Source organism: Calliopsis andreniformis, chromosome 12 (assembly GCF_051401765.1).
Source record: "Calliopsis andreniformis isolate RMS-2024a chromosome 12, iyCalAndr_principal, whole genome shotgun sequence".
NCBI lineage: Eukaryota > Metazoa > Arthropoda > Insecta > Hymenoptera > Andrenidae > Calliopsis > Calliopsis andreniformis.
In genome coordinates this window covers 18,465,131-18,493,095 of record NC_135073.1, presented here as the reverse complement: position 1 = coordinate 18,493,095, position 27,965 = coordinate 18,465,131, and the positions used below count along the sequence as shown (strand labels likewise).

General features: G+C 47.9%; 1 protein-coding gene across 7 annotated transcripts in view; it reads left to right on the top strand.

The window, feature by feature from the left end:
- Shal (potassium voltage-gated channel protein Shal) overlaps positions 1-20,381 on the top strand; it is a 78,725-nt gene extending 58,344 nt beyond the window's left edge. Inside the window, exons 4-6 of one of the 7 annotated variants that reach the window (XM_076388609.1) lie at positions 589-741; positions 14,453-14,536; positions 20,115-20,381. In XM_076388609.1, coding sequence (XP_076244724.1) covers positions 589-741; positions 14,453-14,536; positions 20,115-20,258 — 381 coding nt within the window. In that variant the 3' untranslated portion in view covers positions 20,259-20,381. Of the gene's footprint in view, positions 1-588; positions 742-6,752; positions 6,952-7,003; positions 7,246-9,623; positions 9,675-13,181; positions 14,134-14,452; positions 14,537-20,114 lie in introns of those variants that run through there. The other 6 variants (XM_076388603.1, XM_076388604.1, XM_076388606.1 and 3 more) reach the window with 6 other exon arrangements.
- Positions 20,382-27,965: the final 7,584 nt, after the last annotated feature.

The window sequence follows — 27,965 nt, the reverse complement described above, 5'->3', positions numbered from 1 at the left end:
AGTTACGTGCGCAATCTACTTCGCTTCATCGATAACCGATTACGGATTGATTAAGGCTTTCGAATTAGCGTTCGATAATATTATAGGAAACTAATAGGAGATGCTTCAAGTAGAAAAACTGTTTCCAGACAATACGGCCACGTAATGAAACTTGAAGCATCCAACAACGAAGTTGCGAATTTATAAGGAGAAGTTTGTTTAGTCGATAGTTTATGCTAAAATGACTATAGATGACTTATGACCAAGCTCTGCTGTGACAGGAGCCATGGATCACCTATCAGAAATACTTCCTTGTAAGCCACAACTTCTATCGAAACAGTATTTTACACATATGAGTATTAGCTATTATACAGCACGCAGCAGAATTAAAGGATCACTAATCTTGTCGATCTTTGAGCTGCTGTAAAGATCAAAGCCTCTACTATTTCATCCTTTTTATATTTGGATGCGGGGCGAGATAGTGAAGCTAGTTTTTCAGGATTTCCAAGTGCTAGAAAGCACAGTAGGTGCCTATAATAGCCAATCGCGGCACGCAAGCCACTACAGATAAGCCTAAAGACTAACACCGAACGAAATGATTTGTTTCAGGATCGTGAGTTCGTGGAGATGGAGGTGCCCTACAACGGTGCCCCGAAGAGGCCAGGTTCGCCCTCGCCCCTGACCTCCCCCGCGCACAGCACTGCCTCGAGGGGCGGCCTGCTGCACGCCTGCTGCGGCCGCTGCTACCCCCAACGTTACCAGGTACGCGGTCGCCGTATTCTCGCCTCGACGACCTCCATAAGCGAGGGCCCACCCTCGTCTTCCTCCCACTCTCACCAATCGCAGCCGAGCGGGCAGCCGGTGCAGTCCCACTATCAGCCGGTTGACCCAACCACGGTGCCGAATGTCGCGTTTAACGTGCCCGGCGACAACGATCGGCTACGTCGCCAGGGCACCAGCTCCTCCAGCCCCTACAACGAAACGAGGGTGTGAGCACGGCTCGGGCCAAGGATTCTAGGAGAGCGTTCACTCGGTTCGCTTCATCCGCGATGGGGATCGCCACCCCCGCGGTCTTGGTGAGTGCACAGGGTCCTTCCTCGCGGCGATCGCTGCCTCAGCTGCGGGACTCGGTCGGCTAGGGCGTGGTCTGTGGTTGATCGGTAGCAGTAGATCGCTCTCGAGCGTTTGGGAGTTGGCATGGTTACCATTTCAGAGCGTGACTGCGTAGAGGTAGTGCGTTTTCGAGAGGAGGCTGGTCACCTAGATAGCTCAACCACGCCGGGGGCTTGGGATCGAGTTCTGGCCTGTTGAGCAGTCTTGGGAACGTGACTGATGTGCGAGCCTAAGGCTGAGAGTATTGTGTTTAAGGCAATTCGAAACACCAATTGTGAGTCTGTTCGAAGAGTAATTGTAGACGTCTTTGCGAATTCTCGATTATTTGTTCTTGTCGCTGAAGCTGTTAGTCGCTGGGCGATTAGCTGCGATTCTTCGCCGATAATACGGACTTGAACTGGAAGTCCTTCGATCTATTGGTACTTGCCACGTCGATCTTAATCACGGCTCTCGAACGAACTGTCTCGAGTGCTGCAATCAAAGTCTGTGTTCCAATTCTAAGCACATTGTTAAGCACGACTTCGGGATGGGTTGTTCCTTGGGGCCAGATATCCCTCAAGCACACTGCCAGCGAGGGTTCGATTTTCGAACTGATACTCTCTCTCTACGGTGATAATCTCGCCACTTTATCGTTTCATTGGTATAGGCGGTTGGTGGAAGCTGCACTTGGCGTTTGTAGAAATCTCTGCGATTCTTCCAAGCGAAAAGAAAGGAAAATTCGATGTCGAGATAGTAGAACTTAAAATATCGTGCTCGAAGCAAATCGACTGCGAAAAACGCTACTTTTCCCAACAGCTGCGAAACTGATACAATGTTTCTCATCTCGCAAGCCTTATACACGACTATGAAGTCTCGAGTTCGTCAAGGAATCGCGAAGGAAATGTACTGGTAATCGCGCTATTCTTCGACCAGCGTACATTTTTAGATAGCTTATTATTCCACGTTGCAAGAGTAATAAATAGAAAGTAGCCCGTGCTGTTTCGTCAGCATCCACCAATCTCGACGGAAGAATTTGCCCTCCTGCTTGGAATTCCTCCAAGATCTTCTTAAGGGACGGAGAAAATTTTCCCAGCTGATCGCGAATTCCTTGAATCGACGCTGCTGTTTTTGCCGCCGTCGTGTTTTTCTTTCCTCTAAATTCTCGGTCAGAATTTAAGCAGATCAGGAAGCAGTATAACTTCAGTTTCCTTCCGATCAATTTCTGTGATACTCCTCTCTTGGAGAAATAATTGTGTTCCTTGTCGATAGACGCGTTTTGTGCTATGTTCGAACCACATTGTGGTTCAGGATCATATCAGTTTATGGAGCATAAGGTAGCTTTGGTAAAATTTACTGGCGAGACATTGACTGAACCGTACTGAAAAGAGTCGTGCTAGCGAACTGATCGATCGTTGCTCTTCAACACTCTCGATCGAGCTGAAATTAGGATTTTAAACTGTAGATTAGATCTAGATTATCGTTGTTGTCCTTTGGCCCACGTTCGGCCAGATTCTGGGTCTAATTGAAATTATCTAGCCTTATTCTACTTGGCGAATTCTAAATCGGTGTCGTAGTGGCCCTGATAGAATGACGAAGGAACTACTGAACCTGCTGCTGTTAAGCTTTATCATTTAGAAAGAAACATGGAAGTTTTCCTCAGACGAAAATAATAAGAAACATGAAACCTTTGGATCGAGATTAAGAGCAGCAAGTTTAGTGTGTCTGTCTCTAATCAAAATCGTTAGGTCTCTTCGAGAACTCGTAGATCGTCCTTAGATCAGTTCTTTCAGTCGAGCGGCCTATTTTCAAGCAATCTCACTTCGTTTTTCCCAGTAGATCTTCATTAACTTCCTGTAAGAACGACTCCACGAGTTTTCCAGCGACGGCTATGAGTGTGCTGTGAACAAAACTGGTCGAATCGTGGCTCGGGATCGTCTATAAAAATTCTGAACTTGCGTCTATATTCGATTCCTTCTTGGTGTCGATGATGCTATCGATAGCTGATACCTATCGACTGGAGCAGTCCACGAGACTAGCATACGTCTACTCGTAAATCAGCTTCCACGTAGTCAGGGGCGACGTTAACGAGGGAAAATGAGAAGTGATAAATGGTTTGGTCGGCTGACAGATCGAGGACGAGACCCCATCGAAACCCCATTAAGTGCTATTCCTCTCCTATCTCCACCACGGATCTGTACATACTAGATACGCCATTTTTGGAAGCCATTTCCACAAATTAATATACATACATGATATGCAGTAATAATTAAAAATGTTACTAATTTCCTCTTGGACTAGCTCTTGGTCTAATTCTTGCACTCAACTGCCCAGGACTATATCGCATTCAGTAGATATGGATCAGAGATCTCCACCCTTCTTCAATAGCTATTTTTCAGTAGTCCACTATCCTCCATTTTCCCTCGGCAGCCTCTGTTCCTGTACCGCAGCGTTAATCGTCGATTAACCCGAGAATTCGTCGTTGACTCCATAACCTTTTAGGGGAGCTGATAGAAATTATTTTCTTCATTAAGGAGCGTACCCTTCGGATATAAGCTCATTTGTTTCCAAATATGCCCCCAATATATGTTAGTAGCAATTTTATACTAGAACCTAATTTCCCTGTTGTTTTATAAATCACCATTTTAAGGAACGAACCGGTAACTAGGAGTAGCACTGCATTTCTGAAGTCAAGATATTTATCGCCATCCCGTAAAGTGTGCACTTGGAGATGATGCACGAGAATTGATATTTACATACATATGCACTATTCCTCGACATTTAATGTTATTGCTTCCCAAAAAATACGATCACAAGATCACATAAACCACGCAAGACACCAGGGATAGTCTTCATCCTCCTCAATGAACAGCACTTTTTGAAACTTGCATTAAAGTGTCGTGCTGTTGATACCACGCTGTCAGTAAGCAAAAAAGAAGAATTATTAGCTGCTTCCTAGTACCAATCCTATTTCTCATCGTGGATTTCCAGAAAGTCTCTGCGGTTCATCTTCCAGCCGCTTGTTCCTCTGAAAGCAAGTTTATCCAAAGGTGACTTTAATTGACACGAACGCCGAATGACAAACGAGCTCTGTCGACGCGCTTCTGCGTCCGCTCGCAGGATCTTTATGACACTAACGTTACGTTAAACTGAAACTGTTCTCGCGACGACGTCACTCGGCTGGGCAAATGTGTTTCTTGCCGGCTTTAAATCAATGATAAGATTCATAGGTAGGAGGGAACACGGCGGCGGGCGACGTGCGCCGTCACCGACCGCAACAAATGTGTTCCTGCCGCTGTACGTACTCTCCTCGTTCTCCACCTCCGCGTCTGTTCGAAATTGCCGAAATGTGCGGGACGACCAGCAATATATCTTCCACAGGGGAAGCATTTCACTGTGTTCGCGAGGATTCCGTGCGATCCTCGCGAGCAGATTTCCCGCGACTCGCTCGCTCGATTAACCGTCCCGCTAGAGTCAGATCACAGATACCTCTCGACGTTTCCCCTTTCCTGTCTGATATTTTTCTTCCCTGACAAAACGTTCACATGGCACCGTGAAACATGAGCTGCATTATATTTCGAGGGAGACTCGCGGGAGATTCGATTCTTCTCACGCGAACGAAATCTCGAATGGACTCTTCGAGTAGATTCGTATATTTCGACGGTACTAGAGGATGTTCCAGCTTTTCTCTAGATAAATAGCAGGTTCCATCGCGATCTCGAGCCACGACGACTTTCCATTGATCATATCGAAGATTCCGGGCCCGTCGATTCGACTGGGACCCGGCGGGTCGTCTTCCACTGGAGAGCCTATCATCCCCTAGGTCGAGCCTGGTCGCTCGTCAGCCCTACCCTACGTCTTCCATTTTTAGATTAAAAAGCTCGACTCGAAGCCGCGCGTCGAATCCTGCCCGAGCTCGTGCCCGCCTTCTTCTCGTCCGATCGCACAAATTAATCACCCCTAAGCGAACTTCGAGCCCCTTCACTTTCCTCGCGTTTCAATGGAGTTCCACGGGATGCTGAGGCTTTCTCGGATCGACGAAAGCCTAGACAGGAACAGTCCCCGCGAAACGGAAGCCGCGTGTCCCTTGGAAAACCAGAGGAAATGGATTGCACACCGATCCTTCCCTCCGCTTTTTCTCCTTGCGCACACGACTCCCGTTTCTCGTCTCGGATTTTATCGAGTTCCACGGGACTCGGTGGAGCTTTCAAGTCGCGTACGAGGAAATTGAATCGATACCGCGAGGAATGAACGCGCGAAACTCGTTCTTCGCGGCTTCGTTTCATCTAGACTTTGTCTAAGTTCCAACAAGCCACGCTCGACGGTCTTCCTTCACTATCGCCGAGGCAGGTTTCCAGATGCTCGGGACCCTGGATAAGGGTCCTCTAAGGGACACGAGGCTGATCACATGCGCGAGCTTTTGGCCCTAAGAGTAGCTTTAAGGATACCCCCAGCTCGTAGATAGGCTCAACGAGACAGGAGTCGCGAGAACCTACGAGTTTACTTAGGAAATGTCGCGCGACAATCGCGGAACTAGCCTTAGCGGTCTACGAAACCAATTGTACATAACGGCCAAGTCGGCTGTTCGATCCTTTACCTTCGCCGGTTGAGAACGATCGTGCCACTCTGCTTCGTTCACCAGCTGGCTTGCGTCAAACGTATGTTTCTTTTATTTCCTACGCACGAGGAAATGAAATCGAAAGACCTTTAAATAAACCTGAGGATAATTAGTGAGAAATTGTCGTTAATCCAAGGTATTTGGCAGATCGAATTAAAACAATTTTGCGAGTCGTCGTAATTCAGAACGAGACGCCAGACGCAGTTGGACTCGCGAAGACTGTAATAGCCGTGACGCAGTGATCTAGTCGTGGATCTAAATTCCCTCTGAATCCTAGATAGTCACTGGCGCGTCCATTCTCCGCGCTTAATCTCGATTTACGCGTGGCCCAGTCTAAATATCCCCTTTCAGAATTAATCGGGCGTAATAAAGCAACGGTGTCCCGATCAATCTATCCACATTAGCGTCATAAATTTGCGCGCTCGCGTAGAGCATTGCGTTTTACGAAATTTCCGCGCGATTTACGTCGCTTTGATGTACTTTCCTTTCGCTCGTTTGACGCAAGTCCGCTCGGGAGGCAGTCCTCGATATTTCTGAAGCGAGGAGTCCTCGGTTCGCGAGGATCGACGAACCTTCGACGATTAAGGGTTGTCTCTCACTTCCAAGCGTTTATTCCTCGACTGAGTCTCGTGATTTTGGGGGATGAATTTGAAGGCGAACCCTTAATCGGGCCGAGGACAGGCTCCAGGCACGAAGACACGTTTGTCACACATTCCAGCGATCCGTTAGCGATCCTACGCTTTTCTCTTCCGTTAGAGCGCTCGCCAGCGCGACAGGAGGATATCGAACACCTTTAACGAGACGATGTCTGAAAGAAATAAAGAAGCTGAGATTTTTTAATCGCTCGCGTCCTTTCCGAACCCCCCCACACAACGGTCTGACTCTCCTGTTCTCGAATCTCCACCCCTTGAGACCCTGGAGTCAAGTCGAAATCGAGAAAGTAGAGCGAAAACTGCGATTGGCGGGAGCGATCTCCACCCAATGAAACCCCAAGAGAAAGCACACGAATCGAGAGAACCGATGAACCACGGATCTTTCCTATTTCTGACCACTTCTTGATTTTCAGCCACGTGTACCGTCGTCACGAAACTTTAACGAGCTTCGTTAGACCCTAGAAAGCAACGAGAGAGAGACGAAAGTGCACCGTACCCCCTGCACGGAAGGCTGCCGTTTCATCTATCATTCGACACTGTCATGTTTATGCTCAACAGTCCTATAAACTATGTTACGATCCCTGTGCACAGTGGCACTCGACCTCTACACTCTCTATACCTGAAATACGACCGAGTGAATTGATCCCTTGGATTTTCCGTGCAGGTGGCAGCTAGACGGATCGCTTTCGACGTCCCGCAAACCGCGACGCTGCAGACTTTCGACGAGTCCCGCGTCGGCCAACCGGAAGAGAAGTTCTGAGCGGCTCGGGCAGCGATTGGCCCGGGCTCGCTGGCTTCCTTCCGGTTCCAGGCGACGCGAGAACACGTCCGCGGGTTAGACCGCAGTCCGTTGGATATTCATACGGGTGTACAGTCATCCTTGCACGGTTATCGACTAGAAAATTGTACGGCAACGTGTCACCTTGACCTTAGGGACGTCCAGCAGGTATATACACATGTATGTGTACGTGAATGTGTCTGTGTAACGCGTGCTTGCTCCATGTGTACGTGTATACACGTGTCGTGTACCCGTTGGCGTCAACCTAACCACGGAGAGGCTCGAGGTCTCCTTCGAGCTTTCCTACCGGACAGAAGACACCCTGCTGAGTTTCACGCCCCGATCATCGCCGACCTACAATGCTGGACAACCGTTTGCCCTCGTTCGAGTGTGTATAAGCGGCCACTAGAGCGTAAGTCATCTCCAAGGCGCGTTGTTCTACCTGTCATAGGGTCTTGGTTCTACCATAGTTATGGAAACTGATTAGCTCTATTGTGTCTCTAGAACTGCTTGGGTAACGTAAGAGAGAGTTTTCAATTTTTCATACAAATTGGAGTGCATACTTGAAGCACTTTGTCGAGCTTTCGGCGAGATTTACGAGGTCAAACAGTTGCCCAGCGGTGCAGGTTCACTTGACTCGATTTAAAGATTCACGAGGTCAGGAACGATTAGAAGTCTTTAGCTGCAATATAGAGCACGCTATAATACTGAAGTTGTGTCGATCTAATCATCCACTTTGCCCGAAATGGCACAGTTTACGGGAAGCTCGAGGGATAGTTAGGATCGTTTCTCTGTCGCGAGTGTTCCTAAGACCGATTTAACGTTTCTCAAGTTGCCGAGAACTTTTCAATCCTCGACACACGTGTAGGATCTCCCCTCGCCACGTTTTTCCCCTTTTTATCTCGCTCTGCGAGTTCGTTCGAGGCAGCAGAGCAAAGTCTCGCACAAATTTTTGACGAGTGAAGAACCTCTGGAGCTCGAGAGTTTCCATGGCTTAACGACTTCTCACGAAAATTCTTGAAAAACGTTTCTCGAGAAAACGTCTCTAGCCGAAGCGTTAGCATTCGTCGAGACCTCGCGTCAGCTCTAAGGTGGTCTCAGGGCGCGAGGCACAATTCGAGGCAAGCTTTGACCCAACTTGATCACGAGTCTTCCTCGAGACTCCACCCTCGCCTCTCACTGGGTGCATAGTGCGGCTGTACCTATGCACGCGTCGTCGCGCGCTTGCATCGCGTGGGTGGTGCACAATGAACGACGAGTGGCGTTCGCAAAAACGGTCGTTGACTTTCTGGCACAGTTTACGAAGGGAAGTGCATCGTCTTACCCCTTTTGGGATAATGACTTCTCACGCGGCAATAACGCGGAAGGTTTTTAGGGTTCTAGAGCGATGTCAAATATTCTTGACAACTTTTCTCTATCCAAATCGAGTAATATAAAATTTGTCAATTCTTCTATTTGCAGTAGAGATATTCTTGTCTTTATTCTCGTTGGCTTTCGAAGTAGCAGCGTACAATTGAATTATCGAAACCTGATGTGTGTTCACGAGGAGTCGCCACGTGCCAAAGCCTCGATAAATCTGGTGCCTAGACCAGACGGCAGCTCGCTGCTGCGAAGAATTGAAAGCGCTTAAAGTCGAATAAACGTTTCCACCATCGTTTCCACCGCGATCGACCGGCTAGCTCGAGGAACTTTCAGCCCCCTGCGTAACAGCCAAAGCGACGGAAATTCGTTTACGCCCTGTCGTTCGAAATTTCGTCGTGAATCAGTAATCGCAGCAGCTGTTGTTCTTCAGGAGTTCTAATAGGAACGCTGCAGAGTTTGACGGTATATTCCAGTACACGTCTCCCCCTCGACTTGTTTAATTTCATCTCTATCATCTGCGTGAAAATGAATTTTCGATTTCCCTGGTGATTTTTATTCGTGGTAATTGAAAGTTCGGCTTTCTTCCCATTTCTGTTCTGCTCTCTGTGCCAGAGCCAGTAAATCTCTCGCTTCTAGCGGCTACTGGATCGCGTTTCAATAACCAGGTCGCATTCAGCCAGGTACATTAAGCAGGTGTTTTTATTCCGGTCACGATAACATCTCTCTTTGTTCAGCGAAATCGAATGAACCGGCGTTTCGTGCCGAATCGACGCCTATCGTCGAAGTCCACGCGTATCGTTCATTTCGGTCACGTTATTAAAGTAAACTGGTATGGTCCGAGGGTGAATTTCGATGGTCGAGTTTCGGGAAAAGCATCGAGAATACGCGTCACGAATCCACGAGTAACGTTACCTCGAAGGGGTAGCTTCGACGTCGGGCGTCGGAAAATGACGTTAAGAATCGAGGGTCTCGTGCAGTCTTCTCCGTGGCTCATTATCGGTTTCGTTCTCGCGCGCGTTGCTCAGTAGGAACGAAAGAACAGATAGACTGCGTCGTCGAGCACCGATGGCGCCGCGTCGAATTAATTGCCCCCCATCTTGCGCATTATAATATAACACGAGTTGCTTTCATGAATAATGCATAGCCGAAGGAACACCAGGAGCCTGTAGTGGAGCATCCACTTCAGATCAGCCAGGCAAGAGAAAATTGAATCTTAAGTGTCCGTCTGAAAAGCTCCGTCAATTCACTTGCCGTCGGCCCAGTAACGAGCACCGTCTATTCGACAACCCTCTGTTCTGTCCTGTTCACAGAGACTTGCCCCTTTGTTACCGAACACCGTGCTCCCGAATCTCCGATTTCTAGGAATTGAGTAGTCCATGGACAGGGAGTTGCAAGTCACATTTTTGGGAATGAAAATTCTCCTCCCCTTTTTATGCGGTATTATACAGTGGATTGGCGAATATCATATGTGATAGCGTGTTTAATTTCAGCAGCATTCGCTTCTTTGAGGGCACAAGAACTATTTGGATCGTGTCCGAAGGTTGCTACATTCCCAACTTTGACCTTATTCGAGGGAAGTAGGCGACCCTTCGAACTTCGAAGGTCGCTTTCACACTGATTCACAAAAAGGTCGCGAAATGAACTTCCTGGAAACTGTCACTTGCATCTCCCGTGCTATCCAGGCCACTCGACTTCTATTTTGGATATTGATGTTGGCCACTGTCCCTAACTTTAGCTCCGTTTGATCGCTGTTGAAAACTAATTGGCCCTTCGCACATAAATAGTCGGTTCGATTAAATATACTGTGTATAATGTGTACGGATCGATTCTGTTATCTTTATTAGGGGTAACCCTGCGAAGGATAACGACACTAATGGTATCAGCTGTTGATAGGGGGCGGTCGAATTCAACGGATTTGGACTGTGAAAATTAACACGAAGATACTGTAGCATTCTTTGTCGATGAACAGGTTTAATAAACAGACATTAAACGGTCGTAAAACAATAGTCCAACGATGATCAATCATCTCCCCGTGATTTCCAGAGGCAGCTATCGCCAAAAGAAACACGTGTTACGTTGAGATTCGAGCGCCCCTCGTGCCCCCCGACCCACCCATTAATCACCCAGTGTTTCTGGTTGAACTTAGGCCCGATCCGTGAACAAGATTAATCGCGAATTAGCAAAAGGTTACAGCCTGTCGGTTCGCGTCGATTACGGCCCGTGGAATGATTAATCGATCCGCGATCCATTGACGGCATATTTTGCGTGGCCCATCCTTCGCGACTATTTTTGGCCAGTAGGCCGCGATTAGCCAGCCTCTTGTCCCTCCCTCTGGTTCCTATCGACGTCAATTCCATCGTCCTGCGAAATTAATTACCCTGTTCAACAGGTAAGTCACAAACGGATAGGGCCGTAAACGTCGTGGCGGGACAGGTTGTCATTTGTCAATTTTTATGACCGTCATCGCAATGTTCATTATGAGAAATGGAGTAATATCAGTATCCATGATCCTCTAGGCAACCTATTAACGCGTAATGGAAGTAATGATAATCTGAGAAAGTTGCGTCAAGAAAATGTGTTAATTTATCTACAAAAAATCGAGAAACGAGATAATTGAATTTGGAGAATGTTCGGTCATTCCAAGACGCGTTAATATTGCAAGCTCGAGTCGTTGTTCACGCTGTCACTCTAGGTGGCAACGTGAAAGCGATTCGGTGGATGCTGAAGCTACGTCCTCCTCTAAGGACTCTATCGGCAACTCAGACTCCTCCCCCAAAACTTAACCCCCGAGAAACTGGCATATGTGACGCGTACATGTAAATATATCTGTACATTTTGTAACATAAACACTGTCGGCACCTGTTGTGTGTGGTTCGTCCCGTAGAAACAGTTCTCGTCCGTTTAAGGTAAGGCCGAAATCTCAACTGTTACTTGTCTGCCTCTTGTGTATCGTTAATACCCCCTGACAGCCTGCTAGCTCGGATTAGTTGCCCTTTTTTCATTCTTGGGAAATGTTTAAATCGACTCTACTTCTCGTTCTTGGCACTCGTACCTCTTCCACACTTCTCTTTCTGGATTGTTCCTGAATGCCGTACCTCTTCACGATTTTCAGACACGACTCGTGCTCGACGAAGAGATTGTTCGACGTTTCAAGTAACCTTTCGCCCTCCTCCCCCGCTCTCCGCCGAAAGTTGCGATCGTGAACAACATTACCGAAGGGAGGGGAAGAGATGGTTTTTAATTGCATCTCGTTGCAAAATTCCCTCTGCTTTCCCTCCCTTCGATCCCCTGTTTCTCGATGGTACTCGATCTCAGTGGCCCTCCGGACGCGAGTGCCGCTGGAATCGACGAAATTAATTAGCGTACAATTGCGAATACATCGAAATTGCATGGTTGCGAGCCGAGAAGCTGTTTCCTGTTCGCCACGATGACTCTTGCCATTCGATTATCGCGAAGAACGCTGTTGCCGGGTTTTCATCGATCACGGATCGACGAACTTTAATCAAACTACTTTCTTTCAGTGAAACTCTCGGTTTTTGCCATTGCCACGCGATTAAACTGATTAGAAATGATAGTATTTCACTTTTAATAATCGAAATCTGGACGTATCTATTCGAAGCATTTTGAAATATAGTTTCCTCATACAGGTCAGATATCAAATATTCCAAATTGCAGGTTGAAATCGAATACAATCCTTTGATCCCTGAAACTTATTCAAAAATAAGTGAAACGAAAAAACGCTGGTCCTCACTCTATATTCCAATTCGTTCACGCGTTCACCAACATTCGCCAGGAATCAGTAATCCGTCAGCCATGATGGCGTTAGTCCATCAATTTTTCAGCTTCACTGGGAACGCGTCCATTAACATTCCAGCAATCATTGGGAGAGAAAATTCGTAAATTTCGCGAGAACACGCCGCGAATGACCGAAATTTAACAAAACCAGCGACGATTAAATTCAACTCGTTGTTCTTGTTTGCGACAATCGACCCGCGTGAAATGGTTTCGCGCTTAAAAACGGAACAGGGACGATCGACGCTCGTGCAAAAATTGCTGACCGAGGCACGGGGTTGTCTAGAGAATTGTTAGCCGCCCATAGATCACGCTTCCATAAGTACTAAACGAACGAGGCAGAGTCAGACGCTGTCCCTCGACAACAGGAAAAGATGACAAACTGTTGAACTTGATAGAAGTTTTACCGCAGTAAGACCGCACTCGTAGGTTATCGATCTCGCGGGAGATCGTGCATCAGACGATGCTTGAATAGAAGCCACCCCTTTCGATCGCCTCTTTTGCCTGGGCCTTCGATGTAGCGTGTTTCTCGTGGGGGGTTGTTCCTCTTCGAAGTAGAGGGCAAAGTAGGGTTTAGCATAGATTAGTCTCCTGGGGTATTGGAACTTTTGCGAGCGAAGAGTAGGCAAGAGTTAGCCGAGTATTATTGTCGTTGCCATCCTTGTGACACCTCAGTAGCCCCGTTGGTCCACGTAGGAAAAGCCTAGCGATAACAGAGAGAGTAGAACCAGACGAAAGACTTGCGAGGTCTTCGCAAGCCGATAACAGCCGAAGTAGAATCGGCCCCGAGAACAGACCTCGTCCGATCTGGCGACGAAGTAGATAAGCCGTAGGCCAATGTAGAAACAGACTTAGGGTAGGAGAGCCTAGCGTGCAACAATGTAGTGTGTGCTTGTGGTGTGGATTTCAGCAGGCGTACAGTCAGTACATCCCAGCGACAAGGGCCCAAGTATCGGGTGCCCAAGGGGGCCAGACTGGGGCTGCGATGGACGATACTTACCTCGTCGAGGCCTCGTTCTGAGCGGCCTAAGCCTTTCCTTAGTCAGTCTATAGTGTAACGCACGCTATAAGCCCGAGACCGAACCCACTGAAATCGAGATAGAGCAGACTAAGTGGCAAACGAGTAAATATGAAATATAACAAACAAAAAAGTACGTATATACATATAGAGACGTAATCGTTGACGGCGACGCACGGCGAGTAAAGAGTGCGAGGTTTGAAGTTGCCTTCGAGATCGACCGCTCGGAAACGGTAGAGAAGGAAAGGTTTACACGAGATTCGTACGCCTTAGAGACACACAGAGACACGGTTGCCTTTGAGGCAACGACACAAACGAAACGATTTTCCCGAGAGTGACGGGGAATAGAAACAGCAACTGTATTATAGAGACGTATATACGTGTGTAAATATAAGGAGCGTTCGGAGGGTAGAGAAGGACCAGGAAGAAACACAAATTTATTGCCACGATCACAATAGTCGCGCGAGAGTGGTGAAAAACAGACAACAATAAGTAAAAAATAGAAATAAAAATGACACAAGACACACACAGTGAAAAATCCACAATGTAAGTCAATCAAATTCTTCTATTTCCTCATTTCCGTGCCACCCCCGTTCATCAACCATGGATATTGGACCTACGACGACGTCGCCTCTCCCGTTCCATCATCGTTATCGTCACCGATCATCGCGGGCGTCATCGTTTGCCGGCCATCCACCAACATAAATCGCCGTCTATCATCATCCTTCTCGCTGCGAATCGGCACCTCTTTCTCGTCGCATCCTCTGACAAATCGATTCTTTAACGAACATGGAAATGCATTCACCAAAAAAAAAAAAAAAAAAAAAATTGAAAAAAAAAATGATACGAACATCGAATAAACGATTCGTCCACGTGAAACCGTGCGGAATTCATAATGAACCCGATGGATATATCTCTCGCGCCCTCTCTCTTCTTTTCCCTCTCTTTCACGATGGAATTTCGTGGACGACGTTCGAATCGAAAAATGAAAAACACCAAATGATATAATAATGAAAACACGGTAACAACGCCGACGATGGGAACGATATAACGAACAAAAAAATACTGTATCGGGAACGACGAACACGCAATGCGTGGTAATTGATAAATTGCGGCGTTCTCAACTATGGCCGTCGAAACGCACACGAATCATCCAATTTTAGAGCTTGTCGTATCAGCTCACCTCGAACGAGAGCAAGGATAGAGTGGTGCTCGTATATGGAGACCGTATACAAGTGCGGAAAAAGGTAAAGAAAACCGTGGTTACCTGGACGTCATTTTAAATACGATGATAATTGTGTATTCCACACTGTGTTATACCGTTTCGTTGTTATTTGTACGCTCGTGCCTTGATTCGAGCATTTACCGCGAGTAATGCGTTCGTTTGTATACGTGGACGTGGGTTACAGAGCTACGAGTATTGCAAAAATGTCATATTTGAAAAAATTTCATGAAAAAATAATTGATTGAAAGTCGAAAGAAGTCAGAGTGTCGAATCGCCTCGTTTGAATATTCGAAACCTGTTAGGATTTTTCTGGGGATCGCAGTGTAGTCGCAGCGAATATAGAAATATCAGTAGAATAGGAAAGCACTTGTCAGACCGTGAAGCATCGCGACAAATACACGAAGAGGGCGAAGAATATCAAAAGGGAAGCGATACCAGCGTGACTAGCATAGCTATTTGGAGTAAAAGCAATACAAATTTGAATCTCGAAGCAAAATATTCTCTTTCATCGAGAAGACGGGTTGTCTCGCGAATTTCACTTCGTAAAATACAGCCCTACAAGAGAGTGAAAAGAACATTTGTCAGATATATGAGCGACATACTGTGATTCTTGTTTACAACCGAATGGGACCCTCGAATTTACCAGGCAATATCCCTTCAAAGGACAAAACGCTCGCTTCTGGTAGGCCACGATCGTATCGTATACAAACGCGCATTACAAGTGGCGATCGCGCGCATTATCGCACGCGCGTGCAACCTCTTCTATACGATGTTTATTAAAGTATGTGCATAAGACACTTGTGTGTCCTTGTTGGGAAAATATGAGGCACTTTTTCTTGTCCTTCGGCGAAAGGATCAGGACGAAGGACACACGAAGGCCTCCCCATGCATCCCCTCGGTGGTCGAGAATATATCGTGTCGCGTGGCTGATCCCTGGATTGGCTTCTGGGTGTCTGCTTTTCCCGAGAAACACTTTCCCCTTCGCTTCTTCGACACCACACAAAATCGCTTTTCCATTTCTCGCGCGTTCTCCCTGGATTTGGTCTCGCCTTTGATTTCGTTCCGACAACTTTCCGTTTCTCCGGTTACTCAACAACTTTCGCACTTTATTTCTCCCTTTTTCTTCAAGGTATTCCCCGTTTCTCCCTCGCGGGTCATTTTGGTTGACGTTTTAGTTTGCCCCCAGGCGTTTTACTTCTTCCTTTCGCGGTCGCCCGTCCCTGGAGAAGAAGGCCAACTTCCTTCGAAGAGACGAAACCCTTCTGGCATGGTGCCTACCCGAATCCATCATTGGTTGCGGCTGAATCTTGATCTGGCTTCTGATTTATGCATTCTCGCGCGATCCACCAATGCTTCTTCGCTTCCCATCGATCCCTGCATCCGAATGGGTCGCGTTCCCCTGTTCCATTACCCCCACCCCTCGGTCTGAACTCCAGTTCTCCAGCTTCTTCAGCCCGCTGCTCTAGCTCCACTCTCTTTTCTTTAGCCAGTTTTCCAGCGTCGCGCCTAGGATGAGCCAAGAATGAAATCGCGGCGAATCGAGATGCAACAGAGACACGTTAGGCTCCCCTCTAGGTGGCGATCGAAGTAGGAAGCGTTCAACAACGGAAGTCGGCGGACCACGGTAAACTACGGAAGTTTATGGTTAGAAGCGAGTCGGGGTTTACGCGCCTTATACGCCTCGAAGCATTTCTGACGTCGTCCACCAGCCATTCTCCCTTTGTTCGCCGTCTGTCCGCCGTCTTTGTTCGCTTGCGAGCTTCTAGCTTCTCTGGAGGGATGAAAAAACACGGGGGACAAAGGGGTGCGGGACTTAGCAGCCCCGAAATAGCAGTCGCGCTGCTCTGCTTGCTTCCTGCGCTTCGGGAGGTGACGGGTCACCGTTTACGACTGGCGAGATTATCGAGCGCTTGAACTTTAAGATGAGCGAAGGGTTGAAACTATTCGATTACAAGTTTTACGAGGCCTGCTCGCGTTTAATTTCGCTGGGAACCTTCGCCTCTTCGCGGTGGTTAAGTCTGATGGAATGGAGAGAGCTCGATGGTCTGAACCTCTATCGTTCATAATTTCGCTCAGGCGCTATCCACTCTAGAACGTTCTCACGCCCCTTGCGCAGTCTCGAGATGACTACAGTGTCCCCAGCGTCGCGATCCCGCGAGTATCGCGCGAAATTTTTAACACCGCGTGATTTATTTTACGATCGTGCTTTACGGGCTCGCTCCCCTGAAGTTGCTGCCGCGCGGCCTGCGACTAATGGCCCCCCAGAACTTTAATAAGCGAGGCCACCTCGTTCTCGTTTCGCTGCCCGATGATTAATGTGCACGCTCGTGAAAGACGTCGGCAGCGAGATTCAAACGTCGCCGACGATTCTCCTCCGTGCTCCTACCCTTCCTCTATTATCCTGCAGCCACACCGCCTCACCTAATGCGTTTTCCTTGTATTGTGTTAACGCGACGTGACCCGACGCGTACGTGGCCGCAGCGAGTCCGTGATTTTTCAGCCGTCCGGAATACTTCTCGACAAGGAAGCTTCTGGGGAACTGGGCTTCGAAAAGACTGCGTTTTATTACCTTGACATAGTTTTGTCTCCCGAAGAAACCATACCCGGAAAACGCTGGTGGAGATAGCGATGATATGTTTCCGAAACATATCTGATCGTCTAGAGTCTAGAGTCTAGAGTCTAAAGTCTATCCAGACTCTCTAGATTCAAAAGACATGTTTCCTCTTCAAGCTAGAATTTCTATAAAATTGTATAATTTCTCTTCAACCTGTAACGTCACTCTCTAAAGAAGAGGCCCTGGCGGAAGCGCAGTTAACACGGGACCCTGTCACCGTTGCAGCGAATAGAGCATCGCGCCCGCACCGACGGGTTCCTTTGTCCCAGATGAATCGTGCTCGTGACGCCTCTGACGCGAGCTGCGTCGACTCGCTCGCGACGCGCGATCAATCGCGGGAAACCCGTCCCAGTGCAACCGAAATAACGCGTGCACGCGCGGCCGAAAGAGAACAACGCGCGCGTCTCGTGCGTCACGAGCGAAGGGAAGCAACGCGACCGCGGCTAAAAGCTTCGTTCACACGACGCCTCGAGCCACGATCACTTCGGACACCTTGCCAAGTGTCTGGCACTGTTTCTTATGCTTCGCTGATGGTAGTAGTACAGTGAATTTCTAAGCCTTGTCAAGTGTCGCTGTGAAGCTTATGTGAGGATCATTGAATCTTAGAATTCTTAGATAGTCTCATCCGTAATTAGTGTCTTAATCTTAATGAAGTTCTGAATATTAATAGAGGCTGTAAGAAGAGATTTTGAAATATTGCAACTAGAGAAAGTGCTGATTCGGTAGAGATATTTTTACACCTTTCTCAGGATTTTTAGACACCAATTTATCTTGATCACGTAGACCAAGATGACTCAGGTTTTAAAGAGCCAATCACGCGATAGTTGAAAGGATGAATTTCCGTGTGAACGAGGTTTAGCCCGCCGTCGCGTCGCAACAGGAAAGGGGCACCGACGAATATCACCGTCGGCTGGAAAGGATTAACGACCCTCGTCGAACGACATCGCGAAGACGGTGACTATCACGTCGAGGACTCACGAAATAGAGAGAGATAGAGAGGGAGAACTGCATTGCGGTGCACGGATGCAGCTAGCGAATTCGCCGGAAAATCCGCCGACGGTTCGTGCATGCTATCGTCGACGCGCCCACGTCGGATGCTTCCGTTTCTAATCTCCTTTCTGCCGTTCTTCGTTTCGCGTCTAGCATCATTACGCCGTAGGCCATGCAGAAATCGCGATAGCCTTGACGATTGTCGTCGAACCTGTCGAGGAGTCTCTATTCGTTTCTCGAGCTTACTGCTGCTGACGGTGACCTCTGATGGACGACCTCTATGGACCCTGGAATCTGTTCTTAAGCTGTTCAGAAACTTTGACAGTAATTGCAGTGGAGCTCGAAGTATCCCAAAGTTCCCAGGGACCACAGGTCAATCCATCGGTGATCGCAAATTAATTAGTCCCCTTCTACTTAGTAGCCCTTACTTCAACAGCTAGTTTAGCATATGCCCGAGAAGTTCGCTTCGGTCAGTAAGAAAGCGAGCAAGTCGCTTGACAGATAGAGATCGCTTTTACCCTCGACGTTGAGCCGACTACCGAGCGCTGATGAAGTTTCGACGTATGTATCATATCCTAAGAGCAAACTCAGATGCATCTCACGCAACGCACTGCATCGTGGATTGCGTTCGCCGTTCGAAATCGGCTCGACTCGAGAACGTAGCTCGTGGCCACTACTTAGCGCAGCGACTCACGAAAAGACGCAAGATTTCGAGGCACACCGCACGTGAGTAGATCCAAGATCGAGAAGAAGTGACTCGAACTCTGCGAGAATTCGCTACTGCGCGCCACACTCGAACACGTCGCCGAAGGCGTACACGATCGTTCTTATTTACACGCACCTCGCATGCTTTTATCTCGATCGACCCACCCTCCACCCACCACCATGTCACAGACTGTTTTCTTTCTTCACCTTTTATCGACTGTTTTTATTGTTATGCATTGCTGTTACCTATTTCTCTTACTGTAATCGTTGCTCTGTTGATCTGTCTACGGTAGCGCATCGTTGTCCGCATCCCTTACCTCTCGTTCTTGTCGTTCCACGTTTCTCGCTGTTCTCCGCATGACTTTCTGTTCTCTGAATTATCTGCACGTGGCCAGCGCGCCTCTCTCATTCTTCCCCCTTTCCTCTCGACATCTCTCTTCGCTAGTGATCTTAGCCGCGACATTCGCTCGAAGTATCAGCCGAAGCATCGAAACCCCGCGGCGCGGCGCGGCGCGGCGCGGCGCGGCACCGCGACCAGCTCTCCCGGCCATTCCATCTCGCAGGAAATGCCACTTACTCGCGGCCCCCTCGTTTACCCGAGGACTTGGCTCGTTTTTAATTAACTCGGTTCGGGGATTTACGAGATCAGCGGGGATCGATGGCTGGCGCCGTGGGGTGAAGCGCCGCGAGGTGAAGCGCCGCGCGCGGAGATCGCATCTCATTCCATTTCATCTAAAACCGAGCGGTAAAACGTAGCTCCTTTGGTCTCGAGAATTCTTTCTGCCGGACGAGAGTCACGCTTTGTTCCTCGTCCGGGGCAATAGCAAAGGGACTGCAGTTCCGTCTTCCAAATTCACGCTCGAGGAGCTTCAGAGAGCACGGGAAAGAGAGAGATAAAGAACACGTATGTACATTGAGGGAAAAGGATCGTAAGAGAACTACTACGAGATACACGAGAGAGATAGAGAGAGATAGAGAGAGATGGGGAGATGGAGAGGGGGGAGGGAGAGAGAGGAGACGTAGAGTGTAGCGTAACTTGCCTTACGATTAGTTTTTTCATAGTTGCCCTAGAGACGTAGACGCAGAGAGAGGATGGTGTGAGAGAGAAAGAGAGAAAGAGAGTGACAGAGGGAGAAAGGGAGCGTAAGTGAAGGAGCGAGGTTGAAAGGACGTGTGAAAGGTTTGAGAGGGCGCGAGAGGAAGGGTTGCCTGAGAGAATAAGGGAGCAGGAGGCAGGAAAGATGGACGAGGAGTCTAAATTGAAACATATCCGAAATGCGAATTGTTCCAGGACCTAAAGAAGCGCGGTTCCCACACCTGTGACATGCAGGCCCTTCAGCCACTTCCGGTCCCAACCACCACCACCACCAACACCGCGCCTGCCATGACTACTTCCGGTGGGCAGCCACCGCTTCCGGTATCGGAGACCGCTTGAATCGATCACCGAGACCGGTCACGATCACCATAATCCGCTATTACGAACAAATCACCTCCAACAATAAACCAACCACCGTCCTCCTCTTCTACTCGATGAAAGAACAATGGCCGACCGGCCGGAAGAACGGTGAGCCTGCATTCACGATCTTTTATCTCAGGCCATTGCACGCGGAAGTGATCCACGGCTCCTCTGGATTCTCGATGCTATCGATACAGAAGCTAGCTTTGCAGATCTTTTTCTTTCTATGAGGATAATACTACACTCCGGGAGGAATCCTGGGGCAAGACCACTTCCGTCGATCCGCGTCTCTGCCGCTGAACTTCTCTTAAATCTTTGCATTCTTTACAGCTACGGTATTGCGTCGCGGACTACCGGAAGTAGCTAATTTTTGGCAACTCTTCGCGTCTCGAAATAAGTAGGAGTAAGAGATTAACACATTCGAGATCACTGTATTTTGCCAAGGCTGTCACCAAATGTTGCACTCTTAGTTGACGAAGAGAGCTGTCCTTTCACCCACAGGGTAGATCATCGTTCTCCAATGTGTTAAGCTACAAGAGCAAGCTACTTCCGGTGACCCACGTTTCCGCGTTTCCCTAATCTACTTCACCCACGCTTCTTCGTCCATTCAGAGCGATGAAGAGAGAGTACGCGTAGCTTTTGGAGCACGTACCTAGACGCACAGCTCTGTTCCCCCTCTTTGCATGAGCGCAGCAAAATCCTCGACGAAGATCCGCGTTCTCTGAGCCTTTGAGATCGCCTCGAAGTTTATCCGCGTGGATGGCAGGCTTAGAGGCACGTCGACAGCCACGATATAGCTGGCCGTTGCCTCCTAAATTCGCGCCAAAATCCTGCGTCGCTGACGTTGATCAAGCTTTATCGCCAGCGGCGAGCCGATAGTACCTGCCGATTGGCCACGAAGACGCATTGGGTCCCGGCTCTGCCACGACAGAGGCAACCCTGCTGTCGGGTCGCTTGAGGAGGGATCGTTTTTCGTCGCAAGCGTGGAAAGTCGCGGAGGAATGTTGGTTGAGACTGTGGACGAGTGGCCGAGGGAAACGTAGCTGGTCAACTCGATACGGAGGAGATCGATCGACGTCAAAGCTCAGGGAGAATTTTAGAAGCTGACCCGTGTCGGAGATCCGGTTCGCTGAAGTCTGATCGAACTACACGGCCCCAATTTCACCTTGACTTCCGGTCCACGGCTGCTTTGTGCAGGATCGTCGGTCAACATTAGCGGAGCCTTCGGTACAGGCTATAAAGCCACTCTGAAAGCTGCTGCTGGTACGGTTCCATTTCGTAGATGAAACCTTGGCTCGTGCTTATTCAAAGTAACGCTGGGTTGTGGTCTGCTGGGTGTAAATTAAATGCTCATGGACTGGGTTACTAGCTTTAATATTCATTGGTGAGTTGTAGCCAGTGAACCCTTGGGGTTAAACAATTCTTCTAGATATTTATATAAGACTCTTTTTTGAAGCTCCACGAGTAGAAAAATGTGAATACCTAGCTTCACATTTTGCTAAAAGCGTCTTCTTCTTTTTATTGTCTCCGACTCAATACTACTTTCCGTAATTTAATTCCCCATGCTTCTATATCAAGAACCAGTTTCGAGTCCGCGAAACGAGTTCCTTCGTTCGGGATAGATCGCAAGCCAGCACTCGACTTTTCACTTAATCGCGTTTACGGCGAGATTCGACTGTGCGATAAGCACCGAAGGAACGTACACGACTGTGATTCGACCCCGTTTCCGGTTCGAGCCAGCTATCAAGTGGATGAGGCGGTGAAATCATCGATTGAGCAAAGCGCGTTACTCGAATATCGACGTCGAGAGGGCTCGGCCGGCTAAAGAGCGGCCAAAGATACGCAGAAAGAAGCTGATCGTCGAAACGGGGTCGCAGACAAATTTGCACAGGTGCAAATACCCTTCACGACCGCGTTGAGACTTCCTGATGCCTTTGCTCGAATTTCTACTCGAGGGATATTTTATTTCCTCTCGATGGTCGACATCTTTTTAACAGACAAAATAGGAGAAATTTGGGAAAATTAAAACGTTCATTAGTTCGTCTATCTAACTCGAAGCAGCAGTTGTTGGTATTAAAAGGGAATCTGTTACCTCTCTCAAGAGACTCAAGATCAACTTCGCATTGATTCCTTTCAGTCCACCTAAAGTCCCAATCAATGTTCGTTGAAACGCGCGTGGAGGACCCTCTGAACTACCCAAATTGCTGAATCGTCCAATACGATAGAAGTTGTCCTCCCTCGGGGAGTCTATGGATATTCGCGAGTGGGACTGTCAGTCAATACAGTGTCGATCAGTGTCGAGGGACCAAGTATCCGCTCGCGTGTGTTATTTCTATTGTCGGCTTTTCTTTTCTCCGAAGCGAAAGCAAGCTCGTCGTCAGTGACGCCCACAACACGAGCACTCTCTCCCAAAGGGTTTCACTTACACGGGAGACACTCGAGTCGTCCTCTTCTTCCTCTGGTGGCGCCGTTTTGTCGCGGTTGCTCCCTCGGCCAACAATTGCCGCTTTCTTCCCACCCTTTGACCGACATTCCAAAGAAGGCCTAGTTTTCGCGCGGCGACTTGTTCGGCTTCCCGAAATCTCGCGAACAATGAGCCCCGCTCGGCGAAGCGACGACCGAAAAGCAGATTCGCGTGGCACGCGAGCTCTAGACCACTTCTTTTGCTTCTGTCACGCGTCACGCCCGCGGACGAGGTTCCAGAGAACGTTAGCGATGGTAGCTCATTAGAAGTTTTCGCGGTTTTCTGACTTTGTGACGTGGGGAGAGATAGCTCGTTCCATGGGTGCTTTTTGGGCCGAGCTCTGCCGCGTGGAGACTCGTAACTCTTGCGACGAGAGAAGGCAGAAGCCTCGAGCGATATTGCAGGTGGAGAATGCGAGGTCTTAGTCGTCCAAGTCATTAAGCGATCTTGACTTATTTCAGGACACGTTTTGTTGGACAGAATTCATCGATTTCCCTCTGGCGCAACAATGCGCCTCATAGTTCCCCGAATTCCTGAGAACGCGTCGCGAGCATAGTTTCCGAAGAACTTGGTCGGTCTATCCCTTGGTTGGGATGCACAATACGATCCACTAAATTAGGATCTCTCAATCCCGTCGAAAAAGCCTGCGAACGTTTTTTTGGAAAAATAGTTTCTGTGGATGGTGGCAATATTGTGAAGAGCAGGAATAATCACAGGGAATTTTAGTTTGAAAAAAAAAAGTTGTTCGTATCGTTTCAAAGGCGAGATTTCAAGCGTCTCATGCTCTAAAGCTAATCCTTGCAAGATTTAACGTTGACACACTTCCTGACGAGGGTTTTCTTCCAAAGAGGCTGACGCTTCTCTGGCTACGATTTTCTCCCCTTCCTCTATTGCACGGGAGGATTATCCCCATTCGTCATTGGAGCAAGCTTCACCCCTCTTCCGAAAATGTTTAAGCAAGAATAATTGAACGGGAGCCAGAACGTTCGGCGACTTTGCTGAAATGGTTATCCTCGTCGAGCCTTTATGTCGATTTAATCTCGATGGGGGATCTTTCTCAATCTCCTGGAACGCAGGCCACTCTCTTGGATGAGCAGTCATACCCTTTTGTTAATCAAATTAACCATTCAGCGGCTAATTTATTTCAGCTCCCTAGCTCACGCTTCGTTAACCTCGTCCAACCTTTCTTGGCAATCTGATTAACTATCCAGCGCATTTACTTTGCATAAAGACCTTGGGGGCCAAGAAATTACCGATTATTGTACACACGAAGCAAGATAACGTTTCAGAGAATTACCTATATTAAAGAAAAGGGAAATGTAAATCATCTACTAGATCCACAGTCTCAACCAGTCGTCTAAAAACATCGCTTCAGAAGAGAAGCATCGCTCGGCGACGAACCAGCGATTATCAAGCGTCTCGATCGAGCTCTCCACCGCTCAGATTTTCCAGCCAAACCCAGTAGCATGCCACTTTTGAATTTCAGTAAAGGGAAGAGAGGAACCCAAGCTAATGCCGCCTTTGCATCGGCGCCACGAACGAAAGAGGACCTCGTGGAGCTGCTGAGAGCCTCCAACAGGCCCAACACCGTTCAAGTCTCAACGATCCACTTCCTAGAGGAGGACGAGAGCCGCTTATCCTCGAAAAGCAAGAACTCCGCTTGATCTCCGGCCAGGAGGAAGACGTCGTCGCGAGAGGAAGCTCGAGGAGTTCGCTGTCGCGTCAACAATCGTCCTCGGACCTCGACTTCGTGTCTTCAAGGACGAAAGTTTGTTAATGCACGCACACAAGCCTGCACACCTTGTTCTATCCGTTTCGTTCACGAACTCGAGGATCGGTGAATTTGTACCTCGCCATGAGTCTCGCCAGCTGGCCTCAGCGAGAGGAAAACCGCGAGGAGAGCGAAAGAAGCCAGGAACTGTGATCGGTGGGACGCTGGCGTATCTCCCATCGATCGGGTATCGAAATTTTCCTATTGGTCCTCGTCGATGAGCGGTGGTTCAATTTGAAGAGGAAGAGCAACATGGTTCGACTACTTCCGGGCCAGCTGGCGTGGCTTCCAGTACTCTCGTTATTTCCGGGATCTGCGTCTGCGCGTGAACAACTCGACGATTTGCGACCGTAGCCGCGGGGACGCTCGATCGCCGAGACCTCTGTTTGCTTTTTCCTTCCGATCGAAATTTTCCTCATCTTGACCCCCTTGCCGCTGCCTGTTGACCTGTGAAGCGTATCCTCCTCGAGACTCGTCCGTGGAGAGCGTCGTTAACGTTTCTCCGTCGGCGGCACTCAAAGCACTGGAAAAATTGAAGGCGAATTAAATTCGTGGTCGTTGAACGACGATGAAAGGAAAAAGAGGCGGACGAGCGGCGCGGCTCCGGTCGTCGGGCGCAGATCGGCTCTTCGACAAGCGACATCCCTGGTAGATTTAAGGATCGATCTTACGAAGGTTTCTCGCGAAGCAAGGACGCCACGGGAATCGGTCAACAAGCTCTTTCCAAGGAGTCTCTTCAACTCGCTAGGTTTAACTACGCAAAACGGTAATTTTAAGCACACGCGATGAAATGGTCGAAGACTGCAAGCTGGAGCGATAAGGGAAGCTTTACGATTGCGGTCGTAAAGGGGAAGGTCGATGAAACCGCGGACTGTATTCGAACTGTATCCGCGGGCAATCGATCGCGCGAGGGTCCCTAACGAGGTGGCAAAAGGGGAGGCAGAATTTAGCGAGAGATCGATGCGATGCTTGGGGACCCAGTGGTACCTTGTACTTTAAATAAAGTAAGATGATGCCCTCGTTCTTTCAAAACTCTTCGACGAGTCCCATTTTCGTTCTACCCTTTGTTTCCTAGGTGGTAACTTATCGATCCCACCGTCGCGCGCCGATTCCTAATGACGGGTCGATCGTTGACCATTCTACTTAATCTTCGATGTTCCCTATGAGTTTCGCGATTCCGCAGTCGGGGCGGGAGGGTTGATCTAATGATTAGAAACCTGACTATCGAGCGTTTTCTTCATTTTACAGGAGTCTTTTATTCGTGGACAGTGTAATCGATCTCGTTGATAATTCTCCATCCATGAGGTATATTTTTGCGACTGGATCCACGATCGACTCACGCTCGTCTGAGGGGTGAAACGATTTTAGAAGTTCAAGGAACCCCCTCTTGAGCGATGGGAAACTAATGAATCGGTGTTTTTAATTTGACGACATATGGACGTCGTTGAATATTCGCTGTAAATAATCGTGAGGTACGGGGGAGTCTCGTGTTGTCTGTAATTAACTTTGTAATTAATTGTAAACGATTTAACGAGCGATGACGAACAGAGAAACGTTATTGAGAGAGGATATATATATATGTTATATTATAAATGCAAATAAAAGAAGAAGGAATATATTATATATACATAAAAATACAGTTATGTTGTACACGTACACGCACAGGAATACACTCACGAACGCGCTGCTCGAGCGTGCGAATAAGTGCTGGGAGAAGGAAGAAGAGAGGAACAAGCGAACACATCACTGACACGTACAACACACAGAGACATACACAACTTTGCGGCACCCTCGCGTTGCGCAATAAAATAAATTCTAAATCAACTTTCAAACTAGAATGTGTGCCTGAGTGCGTGGGAGAGCAACCCTTTCGAACCACCGAGCCACCCTCTGCCGAATATCACTTTGAATTTCGACGCGAACACTTTGGCTGGCTCAATGTCTTAAAGTTCTGGAGGCTTTAGGCCAGAGGTTGTTCACCCTGCTTTGGAGAATGCTCTTAACTCAAGGAGTATCTTGATTCTCAAAAATGGAAATTCAATTTTTAACTTTTGAATCGCATTAGCTTTATCCAAGCATTAAATAGCTTGAACGTAAGCATTCAGGTGCAGACTTCTCTGAAATATTTCAGCGACTTAACTTGGCAAACTTCTGTAAGCTACAGAAGGAACTCTATTTATACTGAGAAATGATTTTTCTTTCTTCGGAGAATAAAGCAGCTCGAAAAAAGTGCGAAGAATTTCTGAAGAAGAAAAACTGCTATCGCCAGGAGCGAGAAAATAAAGTTAGACTTCCAGGAAAGTGGCTCGGTGCCTCGGGAGGGTACAAAAGACGTAAACGTGAGTCTAAGTAAATAAAAAAAAAGAAGATTATTATATTATATGATCGTAGAGGTAATCGAGACTAATGTGTCGGGTCCTTTGTCGTCTAGAGAGCAGTGGTTGTAAAAGGCCTTGGAGGTCTTCGTATGATGAAGTTTCCGAAGTCACATACTACAAATTGAAATTTTGAATCAAACCCTCTTCAAATGGTATATTGTTGATCAAGAAAGTTATTGAAATATTGAGCCAGAACTTCTCATCAGTCAAAATTTTATTGGAATCGTTAACACGAGAAGCCAGCTTTCCATGAATCTCCGCTTTCACGAATTGAATTGACATGTTCTTCAGAGTCCTCAACCTTGTCTACCAAATTCCTTTTTCACAATTCGCAGATTAGCCTAGAAGTTCATGCAATTTTTCCTGGAAGATAGAGGCACTTTGGCTTTAATATGAATTACTAAATCGATTCCTCTATTTGCCTTAAAATAGTAGATTAGGAGTGTCGAGTGAATGGCATTAATCTGATCGAACAAAGTCTCCTTGAATAGTGCTAACGAACGGGCTGTCCTATGAAGAGATGAAGTCACTTTTTCCATAGAATTTTTAATACTCAAAGCTTATCTTACATTTTTCTATCATTTATTATATCGTGGGATCGCTTAAAACTCGAGCGAAAATTCATGGAGAAATGGCCAAGCAGAGATTGGATCAAGGTCGGGGGAAAATTAAAATGAACGACGGAATCGAACGGCAGCTCGAGCTTAACCCAAGCTCAAAAATGATATTTTCCTATCCTATTATTACTTGCCTCGAGTCGATCGATCCCCATCGCCATAAATAATCGTTTCATCTTTCCCCGCCTTGGAGGAAAACACAGAACGGCCGTGCACCGCAACACCCCTTTTGCATTCGTTAATCGAGAAAAATGGCTGTCGGGTTAAGCTCCGACGCCGCCTGTTCCGGCTAGCGAGCACAGAACTACCGCGAAGCTGACTGAAAAGAGGAAATAAAAGCAAAGGCGAGAAGCGAAAGGTTTGGAGCGTGCGTGAGTAACTTTCGGGATTAGTTACCGAAGCTAATTAGTCTCTGGTTCTTGGCGAGCAGTGAAGCCTTTGCTTCCGCTCGCGGAA